The 22885-nt window shown below is 42.2% G+C and overlaps 1 protein-coding gene across 2 annotated transcripts in view; it reads right to left on the bottom strand.

The window, feature by feature from the left end:
- The window catches only part of LATS2 (large tumor suppressor kinase 2), a 49151-nt gene that overhangs the window by 8162 nt on the left and 18104 nt on the right, over window positions 1-22885 (bottom strand). For both annotated transcript variants that reach the window (XM_027884430.1, XM_027884420.1), the window contains exons 3-4: window positions 5067-5199; window positions 163-1700 (exon numbers count right to left, since the gene is read on the bottom strand). In XM_027884430.1, the coding sequence (XP_027740231.1) occupies window positions 163-1700; window positions 5067-5199 (1671 nt within the window). The remainder of the gene's footprint in view (window positions 1-162; window positions 1701-5066; window positions 5200-22885) is intronic.

The raw sequence follows: 22885 nt of genomic DNA, 5'->3' as shown, positions 1-22885 counted from the left end.
CTATCTGTATCCACACTTCGAAATGAGTACAGTCTGCTATAGGGAGGTGTCTGATACTACTACTTCCACTGGAGACTGCCTCTTAACTTTTTGGATGGATTAAAAATAGTAATAATCAATTTGACCCACTAGTTTTTATTATAACAAAACAAGGAGAATTACTTTTGCCATTTCTTGCTCCAATTGCAATCTTCTGTTAATCTTCTGCTGGTAGGTCTTTATGACATTTTCTACATGTTGCTCCATGTAGAACTTGAAGGCAAAAGGTGAGTAGCTCTTTATTCGGGATTCTCGCTTCTCCTCATCTTTGCCATTTTTTCGCACAGGCACCGGAGACGTCTGAATCTGCTTTTTATCCTTGCTCGGCTTTTCGGCTTTAGTGCTCTTGCTGCTCTTATCGTTCCGCTCACTGTTCTCTTCAGCCTTATTGCACGTTGAATTGGGGACCACACGGAGCGTCTGCTCCACACCCATGCACAAGCAGTTGATATCAAACTGCTCAGCGTTGCCCGGAAGTAACAAATGCTTGGGATACGGTGGCGGTGGACACCGCAGTTCCTGGTTACCATAATCCACGTCTAGTTGATAGGCATTAGCTGCCCCAACAGCTGGCACATGCTGCTCAAGGATCTCCAAGCCATCCACAGCCGGCGCCTGCGCGGGTAACCAGCCGGGATGGGAAGGTCCCACTGCAGTCTGAGGCTCAGGTCTCATCACTCGCATGCTCTTCACTGGCTGGAGAATATGAGCAGATGTGACTGCTGTGATCGTATTTGGAGACGTAATTGAAGGATCAGGTTTTCCTGGGGGAACCTGTCTTATAGACACTGTCACTTGTGGCTGTTGCTGGTGGTTGTTAAAGGAGTTCGTTCTGCTCGGCACTGTGGCATCAGGTCTGAAGGACACGTGTTGCCGTGGAGATGTTTCTATTCCTGGATTTTGTAAGGAATCGCGGCGTGACGGTGTTGCTGCCTGCCACTGCTGAACTTGAGGATTATTCATGTCGTATAGGTCCATGTTTAGGCTATTTCTAGATGGAGTTAATAGATTTTGTGGTGGACTGTCTGAAAAATCGTTAGCAAAGGCTGGACCTCTGGGTATCACATGCATTTGATGAGAAGAAGGACTTGTCTGTTTGTGATGAGAATGTGATATATACAGGCTTGCCGGTGCCTGCTGAAATGCGTGACCGGTATTATTCTGAACAACTGCCCCTTTATTTGGGAGATTGGCATATCCTCCCTCCTGCTGCATCTTGTTTTGGAAGGATGGACTCCGCTGAACACCATACCCCATGGGCTCCCCCTGCACCATCATGTGCTGCCTACTGTAATGTTGGCTATTGGAGCCATGGGATGCCTGCAGCTGCAAGGCCTGACTGCTGTGATTAGCCACTGGATAGTTAATCACAGAAGACTCGATATTTGCAGGGTATGCTTTCTGCTGATGGCTGGTTGGTGTGCTGTGAGTGCCTACTCCAGAGGGTCGCTGTACGGGAGCATTCATAGCTGAAGACTGCGAAGCAGAGATTAAATAGTCCATGTATGGCCTTGGAACTTCAGTAAGCATATTTGCACCTTCTGCTCCAAAGCCTGTCCCTTCATAGGCTGCATTACTGATCTGATGGTAGGACGGAAAAGATTCGTTGGATCCTTCAAAACTTGGCCTGCGGGTTACATTATTTGGCACAATACCCTTTCCTTTATAAAAAGAACACAGAAGAATGTTAGGAAACAATTCAGGTGAAACAATTACTTTGTATTTTATTACTCATCCATCTATACATACAGACATACACACACACGCACACTGCATAGGGACTATGTGTTATAAAAACACCTTTCAAAATCTAAATTAAGTACTCTGAACATTTAAAGTTATAGGTGCAAAGTATTCCTACTGATAACGAGCTAATGGCCCACAACACTGCTCATGCCAGGAATCATCAGGGAGTCCTATCAAATCATGAAAATAGAAGCACAAATTCCCTAACTATGAAGTCATCATATTACACTACAGCCTGGGTTTTAAAGCTGGACCAGTATTATCACTTATTACCCACAGACAGAGGAAGCTACAGAGCAGGGAGTTAAGTACAGCACCAATGGGAGGACAAAAGCTCCCTGAAGGACTGCCAGTACAACTTAAAAGTCAACATTGCTACAAGCTACTAGGTCATCACACAGTCCACATCTTCTGTACGGTGAGCCCAAATGGGGCATCTGTTTACATCTCTCTGTTCCATCCTTCTCCTCAAAAATCCTTCTTTCCCTCTCCTTCGCTTAAACAAAGGCGTCGTAAAGTTTGTCCTGTATCGTTTCCAACGTGCTGGACACAGAATATCCCCTCATATTACTCATGTTCCATCTGTTTGAAAGGAAAATCTTTCAGGGTGTCAACATATTAATCTTAGCTCAAAGAATGTGCAGAGACAAGATAGCAGCATGCCTACAATGGAAGTGTTAATGGCACTTTTCATCAGTTCTTTGATCTGAGGACAAATTGCAGGTGTACAAAGCACTGGCTGTGCTAAAAAGACAAGGGGAGACACTGTGCCGTTGTTATTTTTTTTTGTTCCCCTTCTGGTACTTTAGCATTCACAAACCACAGGATTTGGCCCATTTATGCCTAAACAATTTCCTTTTAAAATCTCGACTTCACGAGGCCCATAAGAATAGTCATGCTGAACTAACAGGCTTGAACACTGGAGTGCAGGCTTTTTGCATTACAGTGTGTCCAGCTGGGCCAGATGTAGCACCCCTGAGCACAGCTGCTGACTCTTCACCTTGACGCACATGCCCTGCTGCATACAGACACACAAGAACGTGCACTTTATTAAGACAGGTTTATGCCCCCTCTCTGCACTTTGGAGAGGCTGCCCCCATACTAAATGACACCTTCATAAACAATGCAATGTTTCGAAATGGAATCAGGTTGGACAAATTACCAGCGTTCTTTAAACTGAAATCTACAATCGGCAGCTCTTTCTCCTGCGATAACACAAGGCCAAGCTTACCGAGGCTGTACTTAGAACAACAGCCTCTGACAGCTCATTTGCTGGGACACAGTGAGAGGCACTGATGAGGCCATGGCCTCCTAAGAAGTGTGTGCTCTGGCCTGGAAGTGGGAGGCAGCCCTAAGACCCATTTGTCTTCTCTGTCTGTAGGATTCATGCTGAGCCTCAGAGGCAAACCGACTTTGCTTTCCCCTGTCAGAGGCCATGAAGGAAAGTAGCAGCAATAATTGTCCTTCTTTGGGACAAATAATTGAGCTGTGCAAAGAATCTTGATGTTAAGAGAGATATGATGTCCACCTCCTAGATTTGTATACCAGTAAGTCTGTTCTGGTCTGACAGGTGAGTATTTGGATTTGTAAAGATACCAAACGTGGTAGCTGCAGATGATTTTTTATTCCCCATATATTCCTATCCAACGTGGATAGGAATGGTCTATTTCCATACACCAGTACATGGAATTCAAAACTAGAAGATATAAATTCTCAGACTGCAAATGAAAAACTGCTCAGTAGCATCACATGCTTCCTAAGAACTAGAGGAGACATATGCTATCCTGACACAAACAACACCATATCAAACACATCAGTATGATTTTGTGGCACTTTAGGTACGCAAACATCAGTTGCATGATATTTAAGTTTTGTATTCTGTGTATCCTAAAAGCAAAGGTGTATCTTCATCTGGAAAGCTTAAATATTCAAAGCAGCTGCATGCATTGGAATGTTAAGAAAGCAAAACCAGATGCAAATGAAAGACAACTGAGCAATTAAAATGTTAGCCTAGAAAGGTTTTTCAACCCCTTCATGGGAAATGTATGCTTTTTAGGACTGGGTGTGTGTTCTTTCAGTTTAAGGAATAAAGCTTTTATAATATAAAGCAAAATACAGTTTAGTAACTCCGTCAAAGTTATTTGGAATTTTGTTTAAGGCCCAGCTGAGGCCAGATTTGAGCGTGTATTAGGATAGAGCTCTCCAAATAACAAACTGGCCAGTACTACTTAGTCTGTCATGTAGGCATTCTGCAGGGTAACACTCAGAAATGTTTTCCTAGAGGTTTCCAGAATTTCCCCAAATAATTAAACAGGAAGTCTAAGACTGATAGAAGGGGCAGCTAATCTGCACCTTACACAGCCAGAACTGTCACCCTTTTCTACCACATCTGAAACTTCATTTCTGAGAGTGACCACCTGAAAAATGAGATTCTTCCCTGTATGTGGCCACCCTCTTTAATGAAGGTCCCCCCTCCCGTCCAGGGATTTCTCTTTGTAAACTGAAGGGGATTTCTCTTCCTCAGCTTTCCTCATCTATGGACATGCCTCTCAATCAGCTACACCAAACTGAACACCTTTCCCAACACAGATCTTCAATTTGACCAAGAGGCAGAGAGAGGATGGTGCCTGTCTGCTTGGCCAATTTTTGAAACTGAAAGAAGTAACAAACTCTATCCAAACCAGATCAAAGGCATTCTGCAGGGCTGTTAAGTGCTAATATCTGAATGAAAACAACTCTTGCATGGCCTTTTGTCAGCTATGGTCTGATGTTTGCTGTTGAGGAATACGCAGGGCCCAAATGCTCCAATTAGCTAATTTACACAAACCAGCATAAAACAGCAGGGATGAGTGGAAAAGTTTCTGCCATCTTGGCCCTCACTGTTTTTGCAGTGTACTTAAAAGGATGTTAACATGAACGGAATTCCTGGGAAGTGAGCTATTTCACAACCCCACAGCAATTACCTACAAGCACACGCTTTTACCTCGCAGTAAACTTGAGTCGACTGAGCTGACTTGCCCCAAAGGATAAACAGATTTCTGCTTAAGAAGGTGCTTAATATGAATATGTATGTAGACAACATTTTCAAAGCAGGTGAGCTGTATTCACGTTACTGACCAGCTCACTCTGCAGGGCCATGTCCACTTCACTGTCTCCTACAAGACTACTGTGCCACACTGTCAATCCACTACTTCTCCCCAGCGACAGCCCTACTTTAAAAACTAGCTTATAGCAAGCAAGAAGAACACAAATTTAAAAAAAAAAAAAAAGTTCACGCTTACCAGGTGAAGTTTGCTTAATTACACGTACTATCTGTTCATTTCTAGGATCCAAGTAGCTCATCTTACTGATATATTCCAGAGCTGCTTCAATACTTCTGCTGCCTGTCTGCTTCAGTGCTCGGACAGCCATCTCCTGCATAAAGCAAACAAGAACTGAATCACACTGAGACAAGACCCAAGCACTGTACTGCAGGATAGTAAGCAGTGTTTGTACATTTACAGAAACATTTTAAACATCAGATCACAGCTGCCTGAAACTAAATGGACTCGTATTTTGAAAACATCTGCATGCCTTACACAACTCAAAAATTAGAAGAAGAAAATAACAAAACACACGACCTTCCCAGAGTCTGGCGATTAAAGAAGCATCAAATTGAAATGTGTACTTTAAGATTCCTAAAATAATTTTTGAATCAGGTCTGGTAAAGGCAGCATAGTTAGACCCTGGATGAAATGAAATATTTAGCTTTTGGTATTTGAGAGCATGTCTCTTAGTCACACCTGAGCACAGTAAAAGTTTAATCCTTTCAGAGATGCCACAAGAAAATAATTAATTAGGTGGGGGCTGATTTCTGCTCACTAGAGTCAATGGGAAAGAAAAACTGCTGTTTTCAGTACAGCTGGGACATCATTCACTATTGGTTTAGAAAATGACTAGGCATACCAACCTGAACGTCCCATTGTTGGCCTTTTCAGCTGTATTTTATTGGGCACATGTCCATCACTGAGCAGTTAATGTGGGTGCCAGACACACAACCTGAAAACTGAAACTGGAGCCAATATGAATTGTGTAGCTAAACTACCCTAACACAACCATGGTTAGTAACCTCTGTGCTACACCCAGCAAGGCACAGCCTCCTGCAGTTTGTCTGTACTTTTACTTATAGCTCAGGTATATAGAACACCTTTCAACAATGACTAGCACTGCATGGTTACAAAACAAAACTCACAAGTCCTCATGAGGCTACATGGTCTTTTCTAAAATGCTGGAGAAACTGAAATCCAGAGCTTTAATGCTGAATTGAATTGAATTCAGTGAACTGAACTCACTGAACTTCAACCATCAAAAAGTGAGATACCTGGTCAAAAGCAGTTGCTGAGAACCTTTCTATAATCACCTCCAAAAGGCAATTCATAAATAGATATAACAGGAGATAAACTGACCTTTGGTGACAAGTGATTAGAGGACTAAATTGAACTGGACTTCCAGCTCTTAGACGGCTGAAGCTGTATGAAACGAATTTCCATCACCAAGGAATTGCCTGCAAACATCAGTGTCCAATTATCTTGCCACTTTACTGCTATTTTTAGGGGAATTCTGTCATTGCAACCTGCCCTCTGAGCACTGAATCAGACGGAGGTTGTGCCTCCTTGGCCTGGTTGACTGATTGCAGATGTGACGGCTGGGTTGGCACAGGCACAGGGCCCTCCCACGGGCCAGCTCTGTGCGCTGGCTGGCAGTCAGGTAGTCCCAGCTGGAGCAAAGAGCAGCTCCGCTTGACTGAACTGCAACTCCATGTAACATACTCGCTAATTGTTTACTTAGCAAGGGAGGATCATCTCAGATGACACTAATTCACACTTAGCACAGAGCCACACGCTGGCACTTGGCATTTTGCTTCACTTAGCTCGGTCACCCTCCCACTCCCCCCAAAATGGCAGCATTTTCTCCATTACTCAGAGGTTCTGCTTGGGGAACAGCTACAGCGAGCCGAATATTTTTCATACAATTTATGATTCATAATTCATAGAAAGGCAGGAGTTGGTTTCACATTTCCTATAGCTGAAATACTTCACTGGCATCAACATATTACTAAGGATAATTTTAAATCAACAGAAAACTATTATGTATAAAGGAAAGAATCTCCCACAATGTTTTTTCCTCTCTTTCTTTTTCTTCTTGAGGGTACATTTCTAAAGTATTAGCAAATTTGCATTCTTCTGCTCAGCATTCTCATCATCCAGGGACTCTGGGCTTTACAGCCCGGTTCCACAGGGCTGCTAACACACTCTGATCCTGTGATTCTGTGATTTACAGGAGTTGGATCTAGCCTTAAAGTTTCCTAAATCAAGTGTGCTCCATACACACGTTTGTGCTGGCTTGGATATTGGGTTTTTATGGTGTTGTCTGCAATGGAGTACCAGGAAAATACATGCTTGGTAAGCAATTATGTTAATGATTAATAAAACAGCCCATATAATCCATTTTTCCCTCTCTTAGCTGTGTTGCCTGTATACTATTCAAAGGAGCTAAAATAGGATAATTTTTTATTACCAGCATAGTGATATAATCTCTGAAAACAATGCTCTTCCTCCCCATACTGTGGCAGTACTTTCTCCTCTATTGCCATTGCCTAGGTCTGAAAAGCAGAGTAAAAATGACGCTGGTCTTCTTGAAGCTGCATGTCCTACCTTCAGCACATACGTTAGCGGATTCATATTTAAGCTTCATATATATATATAATAACGTGAGGGGACAAGCACAATACATTTCTCTGTGCACTACTGAATAACCTAAGAGGCCAGTGAGGGCTTGAGACCAGCAGGTGTGTCCCTTGCAATCCTGCCCTCGCAAGCTCCCAGTGCAGGCAAGCAGCCCCATGCTCCAAGATCACTGCTTCTCATCTTTCATGAGGTCAGCTCCCATCCTCCCAAGGGTTTCCTCACCACATACCCTGTTTGCTTAGAACTGCTGGAAAAATGAAGTAAGTTTTTTTTGTGTGGCTGAAAAAGAACACCTGTGATTCTCCTGTACACCATCCTGTAGCTTTGGCCCTTTCCTCTGTAGCTCTCATGAGACACAAAATAGCCCCAGTTTCTGATACTGGTTCACGAAACCTCACATCATCTCCAGGCGAATGGAGAGTGACCAACAAAAAACCCCCAGACATTCCACATACAAAAGGAAAAGGTTTTTCCTCAGATGCAGATCGCATATAACCATAATTTTCCACCCAGGGGACAAATCCTCTGGGGGCACATGATACTGCAGGAGAGTGGAGAGCAACAGTAAGCTCCAGCTGGCCTTTGTACTCCTCAGCATTGTTTTTCCCATCGGTGCCATCCATGCCCACAGCTCTCTTCTCTCTGGTAGTCACCTGAAAAGGGCTCCCTTACTTCCAGCACCTTTTCATTAGGGACAGAGGACACGCTGATGTATGGCTGGGGCTCACAGAGGGTGTGCTCTGCCCGAGGTGGCTGCTGGCTCATGGGGCATGGTGGCCGTCTCCTTCCTACATTCAATGCAGCAACAAGCTCTGCTGAGTAAGGCAGCAGGGCTGGGACGAGGCAGTGAAAGGCCGGCCTCCAGGAGCCTGCTGAAGGGAAAGCTGGCTCCCCACTGGCAGCAGAGGCCAAAGCCTGAGCTGGATTTGCCAGAAATCAATATAAGGACTGTTCTGAAGAAGGGCAGAAGATGGATTAAGCAGTGTCAGTAATTACACTCGTTTGAGAGCAGCGGCTTAAGTGAGATGGAGGGTGTTTGTGAGAAGCAGCAGAATGGTCAAGAAGGAGAGAAATCAATGCCAAAATGTTGCAGACTGATATGGTAGACAGTAAAAAGGCTGGAAATAAGAGGGCAGACACCGAGTAAGGATAAGAGTGCACAGCTACACTGACACTGATAGAGCTGTCTAGATTTTATGCCACTCTAAGGTAAGTCTATTTTAGAAAGAGAAGGGAAAAAAAAAATTCACTTGGAGCTGTAGCTAATGCCAAAATGCTCAAGTATAGGCACAGGATCAAATCCAGCTCCCACTGAGGTCAACAAAGATGTCCATTAACTGCAAGGCACACTGCATCAGGCCCTCTGCTTCAGATCGTTTCCTTTTCACCAGGCCAAATGCTGTCAGCTACAGCACGGGTTGAGAAACCTGGCTGCCCCCTGTTCTGATGCCCCACAGCCAGCTGTCAGGCTCCAAGGAGAAACACAAATCACTGGCAGTGCACACATAAACCACAAGGGAACAGAGCGGTCCCGGCCCCAACTCATTCTTTGTGTTTTGTGTATTCCCTTTGCAGGATCCAAACACCTCTCCGTGCAAGGCTTCTATGCACCTTTTGCTTCCAGACACCACTAATCATTGGTGAAAAAATAAACCAGAAAAACTAGAAGTGAAAAGCTACAAGGGGAAAATGTGAATTTACAATTAATTCTAATAACTTCGTAATTAATGTTAGAGCTGCAATATTAAAACGAGGTTTCAGTGGTCAGCTATGGTTCTGGAGAGATATAATGGAAAACCAAAGTTAGGCCACGAACCACAAAAGAGATTGAGGAAACTCTGCAGGATCCCAAATTTCTGGATTCATGGAGAAAAATGAGGAGGGTGGAGTTTCCCAGCTCATTCCTACAGCGGTCTACCTAAACCAGACAGCTGCATGGTCCACGTGCTCTCAGTTACTTCCCCAGTCTCACGATGGTAGATGGCAGCTCTCCAACAGATTTCAAGATTTTGCTAAAAGGAAGGCCACCTTTGAGCTCAGATGCTTAATAGGGAAAATCCTTGTTTGATGGTAAACAGATATGTGGATGTGTGCATATAAAGACTTCATCTCACTCTGTGCTCTGTAGGCAATGCGAAAGGCTTTCCCCATTTTTACCCTCCCGCCTGGCTGCACTCCACCAGCATTGGCAGAGGTTTGCGTTCTTGCTGTACTACAGGGTTGTCCAGCAACATTTTTCATTCAGAAAGCTCCCTGTTGCCAAGATGTATTTATCATCCAAGCGAAGATTGCACAAGAGGTTACAATAAGTAAGATTTTTTCCCAAGAACATTGTGTCTGAAGGAGACAATAGGTCCTCCAAGATTTGGCAAGGGTAATTAATTGCTAACAACAACAAAAATTAATTACTTGCTTTCCATTCACAAAGAAGGATGGGCGACAGATGCAGGAAACAGATACAGGTTCCCTACAGAAGGGAAAAAACTAAAGCTCATGCCAAAAGAAATGATCCAGCATCGATTACGAGCCTTTCTGCAATAGCCCACCATTGTAGGATTTTTCATTCATGATTTTAAACATTCAAAACCCAAGAAGTTCAGGAAACAATGTGTACAATATACTCCAACAGAGCTGCTGCAGCCCCACAGAACAGATAAACTTACTTTGTAATATACTCTATCTATAATTATTCTCTAGTTGGACGTTTCATCTGATTTTGCACTCTACTTTTGTTTTGCCTGTTTTCAGGTTACTAACACCAGGGGCTCAGTTTTGCACACACAGTCCCATGCCTGCTATAACCTTGATTACAATATTCTAGCCACATAATTAAGAAATTATCTTGAGTATCATTAGTGCTTTTCAGTTTTAATGTATCAAAAAAGGCAGGAGGAAATTAGTGCTGGCGGAAACCTACTGAGTGACCATTTGTCTGCTGCAGTATCACTTGGCCCACTCATAAACCATTCTAAGGGAGAACGGAACAGAAATCATTCAGAAACAGAGATCTACCCCATGGCTAGTTAAAGGTTTTCTGCCCCCCAGTGCTCCTGTTACAAACTCCTAAAAAGCTATACTACTTTGGCAGTGATAAACTTCCGTCTTACCTTCAGCCTAAATTATGCAGGGTCAGTTTATTCCCTCTGCCTTTAGTTTTGATTGTCTTTTAACTTCAGCAGTTCTGCTGTTACCTACAGAGAGTGAGACCCCTTCATCCTTAGTGATGATTAACAGCTTGGCCTCCCAAGCTGAACAAACCACATTCTTTCAGTTTTCGCTTGTAAAACAGGATCTTCATTCTCTTTATAGCTGTAGTGGCCCATCTCTTTATCAAGAAAGATCAGAGTGGGACATGATTTTGATAAGAGCTGCACACACCATTTTCGAAGATGTGCAAAGAGTGGTGGAAAAGTGATCCTTGTGGTAAAGTTGCTCCTTTTTGTTGGCTGAATCCAGCAGAGGAAGTTTGAGTACGGGGCTTTAATCCTGGCTTTTGGTTCCTGCTTACAGCATTTCTAACTTTTTGTGCTTCAATTCTGGTAGCACTCCTGCTCTGAAGGTCATCCACTATTTTGGTCAGGTGCTCTAGTCCCGCTTTCCACTGACTGTGTATTCCCACCTCCCACTGTCAGAGTAGTTATTTTCTTTTTTTTTTTGCCCCCTCTCCTTTCTTTTAAATACAAGACTTACTAAGGGCTAAACTATGCAAAAGAGACACACTGTAGTACATAAAATTCGAGCAGAAGAAAAAGCATATAGATATGTGACAAAACGTAAGACTCACAAGTTAAATCACATCAACACATGAAACAAAATATGTGGCTGTAAATTAGGAATGGATAATCACACATAAGGAACAACTTTAATCAGAAGGTTCTTATATAACATTTTCAAGGGATATTTAGAGAACTAACAAAAGGAGTACGACCAAAGGATGGAGGGAGGATTTGGAAATGATACAGCGCTCTGGTAAATTTCCTATCAGAAGAAGAACAAATAAAATTAACCTAATGTTACAGTCATTGCTATGCCACTGCTCATTCTGCTTGCCTTCCAACTCCTGTAGTCTTTATTTAGCTGATCAACTACAGAAGGTAGGCATATTTACTCTTTTCAGTTTGTATGGCATCCACTACAATGGGGTCCTGCTTTTGTGTTTATGGCAGCATGATAACTTATTATTAAAGTGAGGTAAGTGAGCCCAAAATATGCAACTTGGAGTAGTAGACAAAAAGATGCCGGAGGGGTGAAGTGTCAATTCTGCTGGGTCCCAGCACAGAAAACCTTGTATTGCTACCACCACAGAACAACCCTGAAATAAGATTACCTTAATCCTCTAAGCCACAGGACACAGCACATTTCACAGAGTCACAGAATCATTAAGGTTGGAAAAGACCTCCAAGACCACTGAGTCCAACTTTCAACAGAACACCACCTCGTCAACTAGACCACAGCACTAAGTGCCACATCTAGCTGTTTCTTGAAGACCTCCAGGGATGTTGACTTCCCCACCTCCCTGGGCAGTCCATTCCAATGCCTGACAACCCTTTCCGTGAATAAACTGCTCCTGATGTCCAACTATAGTCCTTCCATAGCTATATTTCCTACAGCTATGGAAGGGATAAGACAAAATAAAACAAAAGCAATAATATAGTAAGATAAAGTAATAGTAAAGTAAGATAATCTACTTGCTTTTTTTTATTTGCAGAGAGCATCCTCTGATGATCAAGACTAGAGCTGTTCAAACTGTTTCCAGTATCTTTTCAGATTTAAAACTGCTCTTGGTGATTAAAAAGCAAACAAATGAACCAGACAAGTGATGCCAATATCTGAAATTTATCACTTCAGTTTTTGTATTTCACTAGCCTTAGAGTGAATACAAAGTTCTTTCACAAGTATCACAATAAAGACTTTTTTACTTTTTTCCCCAGTTGCTTTCCCTTAAGTCGATGACTAATCAAAGCTATTTAAGTTCTTCCAAGAGAAGAAAAAAAATACTCTATAGATTTAGCAGCAGGGTACTTATAAAGAAAAACCACCATAACACTTTCACCAGCTTGGAAAGGGTAAGAGAGAAAAAAAAAGAGTTGAGAACAGTAACTCAAAATACAAAAGAGCTCCTTGTCAGGTGCCTCAAAAGGCACCGGTTACATCAAAATACTTTTTAAAACTGCGCAACTCATATTAAGTAGCAGCATAGAACGTTGTGGGAGGGTTGTGTTTATTTGTTTGTTCTTTTAACAGAACCTCTGTGGTACATGCCCCCACCACAGACACACTGTGTTTGGCCATGGGTCACGGGGGGGTGCCTGCCATTTTACACCACAGTCCTTGTGCTCCGCGAGCTGTTCAAATATGGCTCTTTGCCTGAAAAGGAGAGATACGAACTTCAGGCTATGAGCCAATCCACTGTCCCAAAGCTAAGACATTTGGAAATAAACCAAGCGTGGCTGCTCAACATATTTCCGAACAAATGCCTGTAAAATGAGGGGAGTATTTATAACAAGGCATCTCCAGACAAAGAGCGCGTATGTAAACACTTCAAGAAGCTCTGATGAACTATTCAAGAGATCAATCTGTTTAAAGGAAAAACACACATGCACTGCAATGTCAATTTTCAAATCCAATCAGAACATTTAATCAGACAGCTCCTGTTGATGTCCCAGTAAGTGTGTGTATGTTCTGACACACATACAGGTATTATATAGCATGCACACATCTGTGTATATGATTTTGTTTAATCAATCTAATTTCAAGTAAGCCTGTGAGCCCTCTGAAAGCAACATATAAAAAAGGGCAGAACACCTTCTTTCATGAAGAAATAAGTCTCTCATTTGTATCATCAATCAGTGAAGAAGAGTAATTTCATTATATATAGATATATAGACATTTATTGTAGCATTTCTGGAAGCACATCAGGCACTCTGGAAAGGATCCAGGAGAAGGCTGCTGGAAGCTGGAAGAGGTCCTGCCCCAGGCAACAAACCTGCACTCTGCAAGAAGCTCAAGAACATGCAAGGAAAGAGACACCAAAGTATTAACACACCACCACCACAGAGGGAGTAAAAATAACCGAGAGACACCATGAATACCACTTTTTTTTTTTTCCTTTTCTTCCAAATAGGCTGCGAGGGAAGAGCAGAGCTGAGCTGCTCTGTCCCAACCAGAACACAGGTATGAGAGGAAAAGGGAGCAGAGTGGGGAGAGCTTCATCATGGAGACAACTTAATAGATAGACTTGAGGAACAGTGACAAAGAGCTGTTCTCCCTGTCCACACAGGCCTTGCAAAAAGCACATCTGTGGCTGAAAAGCTGAAGGTAGAAGACTAGTTTCCCTAGATATTTGGTGGAGAGAGTGATACACCCAAGATATGCGGTGACTTGCAGCCTACCTCAGAGGCTTTCTTACCTAGCAGGCCCTTTCTGAAGGCACCCACTCTCTCCCCCAGCTCTTCAATGAGCGCACACCCCTCGTTTAGCAATCAAACTTGGCCAACAGTAACAGGTGACAGAAATAGCTCCCTGAGTAAGAAAATTGCCATACTGGGAAATACACACGTTCAGATCCCACATTAAAACTGAGGTGTAAGGAGTAAGCACACAGAATTCCATTTTGAACACACGAAGTACTCCAGGACTATCTATATTCCAAAATTCGCAGGCCAGGTTTACATTAATGGCAAAATAAAGGAGGGCGGAAAGTGTGTATTTGTACATCTGCAGTGCTTGAAGTACCTAACTCCACAAAATCCTTCCTACTGAGATGGCATCCCAAGCCTTCTGCGTGCACTGTGCTGAGCCCTACATAGACACAAGGGAAGAATTCTCCTCTGCAGAGGATTTTTAATTTAAAACAGAACAAACAACTGTATATCCAGCCATAACTGTTACTCATTACTCTTTAAGTAGGCTCATTGGAGAGCTATTTAAACTATTCAGAGTTCAAGTCTAACCAAATGACCCGTGGCGGGTGCATCAACAGACAAGAAGTTGGACAAATCTCTCCTATTCTTTCCTCGGCACTAAAGCAGGAGCAACTATTAAGTGCTAATTCAAAAATCTTACACTGAAGCAAATCATGTTATAAACAGCATTTACAAATTACTGCACTGGCAGGTTTACATTACAGAGCATCATGGAAGAGATTTGCTTACTTCATGCATGAATGAATGCACATGCACACACATGCAAGTGTGCACACAGCTCCTTCCCAAAGGTGCTATTTTACTTCCCTGAAATTCCCTTGCTTTGGTGACAGGAACAGGGAACTTCCCACTCTCTACACAAAGTCTGTAGCAGGTTTAGCCTCGGCTTCAGTTCACTCTTTCTGGCAGCCACTCTAGTGACCTGTATTCTGTCACACAGTGCCTCAGCCACATGCCTTGCATTAACCAGCACAGAGTTTCTCCTGTTCCTACAAGGCAAATCACAGCACTATTCATCAGTACTTTTAATATTACAAAGGTAAGATAAAATCCTACAATAACTTTTGAACTCTGGAGAAAATGAAACAGAGAGCAATTAGAAAACAAATTCAAGTGTAAGCAAATGAGTTGTCCCAAACCAAGAAGCACCATCATCTTCCTATAACGTTCACTGAAAACCCCTTCCAAATTCCTGTTCACAATTCTTAATAACTAGAGGTGTTACCTAACACTCCATTCCCCTTTCATACCAAGCCCAACACTGTGTGAACTCTTAAGGTTTACAACTGTTACTCAAAGAACAAGAGTCACCCATGTGGCACTCCAAAATAAAGCCTTTCTACATGGCAGAGAAGTCCAAGGTAGTGGAGAGCCTTTTACTAAGCCTCTAGATTTCGATTCAAGTAACTTGACTTGAATAGGACTAACCTGAATGTAACTTGAATGAATCTTGAATGCAACACCACCCACCTCCCTGTCTTCTATTTTCTTTATCCTAACAGCAAAGCAGTTGACTTGATGCAAAGAGCAGCGAACTCTTTCAGCAGCAGCAATGAGTAGCAGGGTTTGCCAAAAGCTATTAGCAGACAGTATCAGCTGTTACAGCCTTTATAACTCGGAGGAAGACACACATGGGGCAAGAATCTTCAAATATCCAGTCAGTATTAGGTTTGAAACTTTCCTCTGGATTGGTATGATTTACACTCAGAAAGCAATGATGAATCAAGAAACTCTATTCAAAGACAGAATTCAGCTTGAAAAGATATGAACAGGAAGCATTTTACTATCACTTCTTCATAAAGTGTGTTGAAATAATTAGGAGAGTAGGAGAGGTGCTGTGCAGGTCACCAATGCAATCAGTAAGTTTTCCCACCCAAGAGAATGGGCAGACTTCAGCCAGACTGATTCCTCCACTTCTGCCCTCATCTGACTCAGCCTAATGAAACAAATTTGCAAATTTGGCCAACAGTGCTGACATTAATATCAATGTGAGTATTAAAGGCCAATTTGAGAATATTAATAACACTGCAGCACCCATCAAATAGGCAATACAAGCTCCTGGAGAAAAAAAATCGTACCAAATTGCCTTCAGGAATTTATCAATTCCACTGAAATCTGACAAACTCTCAACACACACGGAACACAGTAAAGAACCTTGCTCAGAAGGCATCTTCAGCACTGAGGTAGAACTGAACCCAGCCTCGAGGGACAGGTGCACCACACTGTAGAACAGCACTGTTGCTTAAAGAAAGGTGCTCCAGGATAGCTTCATTGCCAGTTGTGTACCAGGATCCTCATACGTGAAACCCAGACAAAGGCCAGCTGTCATTTATAAAGCACTATACAAACTCCTTCAAGTCTACTCTTGGAATTGGGTTCTTTCATGTTCTTTCTCTCAGGTGGGATATTTTATGGTGTTAGTATTTCACATCTATTAGTAATCAGGGCGTATTTGCTGCAAGAGCAGCAGGGCATCCACGCTCTCCTCCAGACTGGCTTTTCCCATACTGAGCTGTCAGAATGATAATACAACCCCTTCCTTTTTTCTTTCTTTTTTTCTTTTTTTCCTGAAACAGCAGTTAGTTACTCTATGAGGGCATCTAAATCAAGCTAGATAGAATAGCAGTTCAGTGAAGGTTTCATGATGAGCTTATTCCTCTTCATTAGCAGCAAGTGATGTGTTTGCTAATTTTATTGCTCACGCATTAGCCAAAAATGCATTTGGCTGGCATTACGTTTACAATAACGCTATCCATGTACAGAAGCATTTCTTTTCAGTGGCCACAGATAGCAAGATGATTATTTCTCATTGCTCTTCCTTCTACTATAAAGATACATACATATTGAGTTATGTATAAAAGAGGATTTCTACAAATACAGAGCTTACAAATGATTTCTTAGCTAAACTGGATACCAGGGACCTGTAAACTGAGTATTCAGATTCAGCAAGATGAGTTATGAAGTTTGTTTTCCAGGAATAATGCCCCCCAAGCACAGAAAAGAATTGTTTCAAAGACTGGAAGAGTGTTTTTGTGCTGCCAGAACCAGCTGTTCCTCAGAAAGTCATGTGGTGCTGCAAATTTGCAATGCTTTAGACCTGTTTATTGCATTTTTCCATATCCAACTCTACAAATTGAATTTTGCATCTATTCCTGTTAATAGTGCCTCTGTCATTTTTACTGAGTGCTCTCTACTTAAGGCATTACCATTTTTCTTACATTTCATAAGATTTTATGTAACATTATATGGTGGGGTTTTTTTCAGTTTTAAATCACTAGAACTTTCAAGTGTTGCTTTAAAACCTCCAAGGCAAGAAAAATTCAAGTAAAGACAGTAAAATGAAGTTGCCCATTCATATTCAAAGGCAAGTACTAACACTATGTTTCAAACAAGATTGAAGCATATTCCTGATATGGCCTTTAGAAGTTTACAAGAGTTTTGTTCCCCTAATTTTCCTTTGGGGAGTACTTTTATAGAACTTATAAAAGCTCCAGGATGTCTGGTTGGAATGTATTACCACTGAACTGTTCTCTCCTTTGAGGATTTGTACCACAATGGGACCCCAACTGACATCAAGCAGTAATGCACAGTCTAAAAGAAAAAAAATATATCTGAGAAATACAGCTCCACTGTGAGACAAACAAAGGCTACTTCTCTCTCAGCCTCCCAGTGCAACACAGCATATCTCATGTGATTGAAGAAACATCTGGTTTTTATCTTGAGATTCCGAATATTTTTTCAGTAGAGACACATACACACACACACACAGAGAATGCAAGTGCTGCACAGGACAACTTGCCATATTTACTGTTCATAGTAGGAAGATGCAAAACTTTTACATATAATACTGTTTTTAAAAAATTTGTTGGCATTTTTAAATTTTCTGTGTCAATTGTAATGCTATCTTTTTTTCCCCCAAAATTCTCATTAAAAAATATAACAAGGCATTCAGCTTTTAGCATTTAAAAATCAATATGCTCAACATTGTAGTGCAATATACTCATACACAGTAGCACTAGGGATCTCATTAGGCATTTTCCAGAAGTCTCCAAGCAGCACTTAGTTTCACTGACTCTATAAAATACACATGTATAACTATAGGTCCAAAAGTAAGAACTGCTAAACACCACTGACTGGCATTTAATGACTTTTAAGACTACAAAAATATCTCTTTGTACTAAATGCTTTATGCAACTCCAAGTCAGTGTAGCTTTCTGCAGTTGCAAGATAAAACTCTCAAATCTACCAGTGCTAGAGGCAAAAAAAAAAAAAAAAAAAAGAGAGAAAGGAAAAAAAAAATCCCAGCTGCATAAAATATCTTAAGGTCAAGCTTTTTACATGTAAAGCAGCCGCAGCAAAATTATTCACATTCTTAGTACATAGCTGACCAGGACAAGATTCCACAGAGAGGTAAACAATTCCCCCAAGAGAGCAGCTGCATCTTCTTCAGACTGGGAGCTACTGTGGGGAGGGAGAAATGCCCACTGAGGTCCCCAAAACTGACGAGAAGTGTGAAGAAAAGGCTGCTTCTGCTCCCTGATAGTGCTTCACTTGAACTGGTCCTTTACTGTGCTCCGTGAGAAGTGTAAAAATAAGTAAATAAGTAAATAAACAAATAAATATTTAAGAATAAATTGAAGCCAGTTGGTAACATACACTTTAATTGGTGTCCTAGAAGAATGATGTAAGCAGGAACCCAAGGTCAGTTCAACATAGGTAGGGGGACAGATAATACTGAACAAAACTGAAAGGGATACAGTCATCCAGCTTTGCTTTTATTGCGTAATTATTTTCAAAATTATGCTTTGAAAGTGTAAAACTATTTCTTTCTAGGTTTCCACATTATTTCTCAAGTTGTCCTTTTTTGATGTTTTTTCTTTAGCAGTATCTTTACTCAGTTCATCTCAATGTTATTTCTGTTGGCTACTGGCCAAGTGGCACACTTTAATAGTCAAGACACACAGTACTAAAGAGGCATCTTTCTCACTCTGCTCCATTTACATGCAAAAGCTGTGAGATGTATTTTAGTTTGCTGTAAGAAAACAAATCCCCTGGGAGGATTCTCCTCAACGTCATCCCCTTAACATTAGTATCTTCTCACAAACCTGCCACTAGCCGTCAATGAAATCAGCACCGCGATATGAAAAGTGACCACATCAGCATTCATAACTTAGTATTCATATATATCTTCCAGCTGCAAGTGTGCTGGCAGAAATGTCTGTCTTGTCCCTGGCTGCCTGTCCCCGCTCCTTGTGCCGGAGGTATCCTTTGCCTCCCTCTTGCCTGACCGCCCTGTCACCTGCTTGCCACCAGAGACAGCTGGGTTAGCACAGATTTAGCAATTTGCCCCAAGTGAGTTAGAGTTAACTCCAGCAGCAGCTCCACCGGGGCAGTAAGACCTGGGTGAGAGGAGGAGTAAGATGAGACAGCAGTGAGCAGATGGCCCTCTCTGGAGCACAGCTGGAAGGAGGAGAGCACGTGAGCACAAGGCTGATCTTTCTCTCAGCATTTCCTCCGATGGTGGTTGACAGCCAAGGCAGCTGCCACCACTCTCAACTCCTCTGCTCCCTTCTGTGCCTCCCTGCCGTACCCCTCAGTTGTGCTCATGTCCCTCCCACCATCCCCCAAAAGTTATTTTTAACCTGGATCACTTCCCCGCTCAGCTCTGCAAACACTGTGCTGGCACAGCTTGTGAGAGTGAGCTGGCGACTGACAAGGGGCAAGACCGGCACCTCTGGCAGCAACAGCAAAAGCTGCTCTCCTGAAGTCCCAGCCCGGGACTTCCTTCACGCCAACCTACAAACTTCCCAGGTGACTGGAATATACCTGTGATATCTCAGTCCGTAAGGTTTTTCTGATTTTGTTTCCTCTATGCTGCCTTAAGAAAGCTTTTAATTGTTGTATTTTGTGTGTTGGTATCATATTAAGTTTAACAAGTTAATCCCTCTCTTACTTTTGCAGTTATCACCTAATATTTCAAGGCAACAACAGGACATTTTTCAGAAATACATTTGATCATTTAAAAAGATATAGCCAAGGGGAAATAGTCTTACATGACAGGCTATAAATCAACATGTTAGACAAGTAATTTTAAACCACAGGAGGAAGAAAAAAAATCTCACTGTATCAAGCCAATAAAAACTCTCTAACACTCTAGAAAATATTGGACCTCTTCCATAACAACTATATTTCTTACAAAAATACAGTATTTTGAAGTCTAAAGAAGTCTGAACTTGATTAAACTGAAACAAAGAAGATGGAGGAAAGCAGAGCAGAGGACGTGATTCCACTCATCCTTCACAGCTGAAGTCTTAGGAGCAAGTTTGAGAAGTTTCAAACAGATATACTCTCTTGAATAAGTCACTTAGTGTTGACACATTTGCTTAGTAGTTCCCAGTAATGCTAGCACTGGATCAGTACTCCTCACCTCCTTTAAGCCTTTACTCCAACTTTTAGGAGACTTGTTTTCCAATGCTCTCAACCCATATCACTTGACAGAATAATGACTGTTTTTCAGTCTTCATTATTATTATTACATTCAATACTGGGCCCAGGATCATTTGGGGTAAAAAAAGCCTCCTCAGCAAGTTCACTGATGACACAAAGCTGGGAGAAGGGGCCCATACCCCAGAGGGCTGTGCTGCCCTTCAGAAGGACCACGATAGGTTGGAGAGATGGGCAGAGACGAACTATTTGAAATTCAACAAAGGCAAATGCAGGATCCTGCACCTGGGGAGGAATATCCCCATGCACCAGTAACAGGCTGGGTGCTGACCTGCTGGAAAGCAGCTCTGTGGAGAAGGACCTGGGGGTCCTGGTGGACAACAAGCTGTCCACGAGCCAGCAATGTGCCCTCGTGGCCAAGAAGGCCAACAGAATCCTAGGGTGTATTAGAAAGAGCATTGCCAGCAGTTTGAGGGAGGTGATCCTATCCCTCTACTCAGCCCTGGTGAGGCCATATCTGGAATGCTGTGTCCAGTTCTGGACTCCTCAGTACAGGAGAAACATGGAGCTCCTGGAGCAGGTCCAGTGGAGGGTGGCAAAGGTGATTGAGGGACTGGAGCATCTCTCTTACAAAGAAAGGCTGAGGGAGTTGGGCCTGTTCAGCCTTAAGAAGAGACAGCCGAGAGGGACCTCATCAATGTGTACAAGTATCTAAAGGGTGGGTGTCCAGAGGATGGGGCCAGGCTCTCCTCCGTGTTACTGAGCAATAGGACAAGAGGCAAGGGGTAGAAATTGATACACAGGAAGTTCCAACTGAACATGAGGAAGAACTTCTTTACTGTAAGGGAGGTTGGACCAGATGACCCACTGTGGTCCCTTCCAACCTTACTCATCCTGTGATTCTTATCATCATCATCATTATTATTACAGCACATGCTCAGCTGCATGAATACTATTCAAAGACAGCAATGGTTCTTCTAAGATTTTTAAGGGCACAAAATATTAAGAAATTAGTAACAGACAAGTGATCACTTCTTCATTGAGAAAACATATTCTTAAAATTGAGGCCTAAAGCAAAATCCCACTGAGCAAAAATTTTTTTTAATATTTCAGAAGCAGAATGAAAACTGGCCAGATGTGCTTTAATGAGGTAACGTTATCAGTAACGAGCACAACACTACATGGCATGGGAGGCAGGATTCATAACACAGAGTTCCAGAAACTAAGAGACTACTGCACATTGTTCATACCATGGTCTCAATTTCTGCACAAAGTAAAAAAAAATACAGTTTCTCTGCACCTGTTCAACAAAGCTGCCAAAGGTAAGGGCATACGCCTGGTTGGACAATCAAGTTCCAACTTCCTAAATTTCCCCTAGGAGAATTGGGTGGAGACAGTACTCCTACTGGTTTCTAACCTGTGTGCACATTGCCAAGTACTGGTAAATATGACATTGCATCATACCACACTGCAGGCTCATGGGAAGATCTGTGCTTGTACACTTTAAGCATGCCAAACCCAAAACACAGCTAAGCCTCCATGGCAATGACACATGGAGATAGGTCCCCTATATTTTGATAATCACATTCACTCTACACTGAGAGATGGTCTTGGAACAGTTTCTACAGTCCAGAGAAATGATCTTTCCTCACTTCCACTGTGTGTGCATCTTACTTGGGCCTCCAGCTGTGTGCACACTGCCTTGGACAGTGCTGTGAGATGCAGAATCACAGACGCAGTGACTCCTGAACAGCAGTTTCCAAGAAGTGCTTCCAAGGTCAATATTCACTTCCGGTAACAGGCATTGTAACTGTCTACTCCTTTTCTCCAAGGCATCCATCAGCATTTAAAATTGTTGACATTATGACTAATTATTTTTGATCAAGTTTTCCAGTGTCTGCCACCACCTTCAGAGACTAATCACTGAGGCCAATGATAATGAAGCTTAGAAGTAAGTGTATTCATATACATACATATAAAATTATGTGTGAAAACCTGAATTCAAGCGCTCTTTTTTTTTCCCCACAAGAAAAGTGAAATGTGCAGGATTTACATTTCAGAACACGCAATAGCTGAGATGTTGGAACTATCCGAAGTACTGCCATGCAAAGCAAACAGTAATACAGTCATAGCAGTTCCATATGCAGCCCATTACTTGAATGACTATAAGAATTCTTTTACATCAATTTTAATAGTCAGATTTCAACTTACAGCTTTTCTTTGCAAAAGGGAAGAACTAAAAAAGAGTAGACTAGAAGTACCCTAACCTGTAATAATCTGCCAGCCTACATTTTAAATGGGATCTATACCTTAAAAGCCAAATGAGCTTTCAGCGAGTATTACAATGCTCCCATCTAAGTGATCTGTCTGGCAAGCAACTTTGCATTCTTTCTAACCTGAAGCATATGGGCTGTGACACCCCACCAGCTGACTACTCATTTACTCCTGCTCTGAAGCCATGTTTTCAGTACAACCTCAAGCTCTGCTCCTGAAGAATGACAAGCA

Source organism: Empidonax traillii, unplaced genomic scaffold (assembly GCF_003031625.1).
Source record: "Empidonax traillii isolate 1590-97213 ecotype Southwest subspecies unplaced genomic scaffold, ASM303162v1 scaffold9:size3134949, whole genome shotgun sequence".
Taxonomy (NCBI): domain Eukaryota; kingdom Metazoa; phylum Chordata; class Aves; order Passeriformes; family Tyrannidae; genus Empidonax; species Empidonax traillii.
This window is presented reverse-complemented; position numbering and strand designations above follow the sequence as displayed.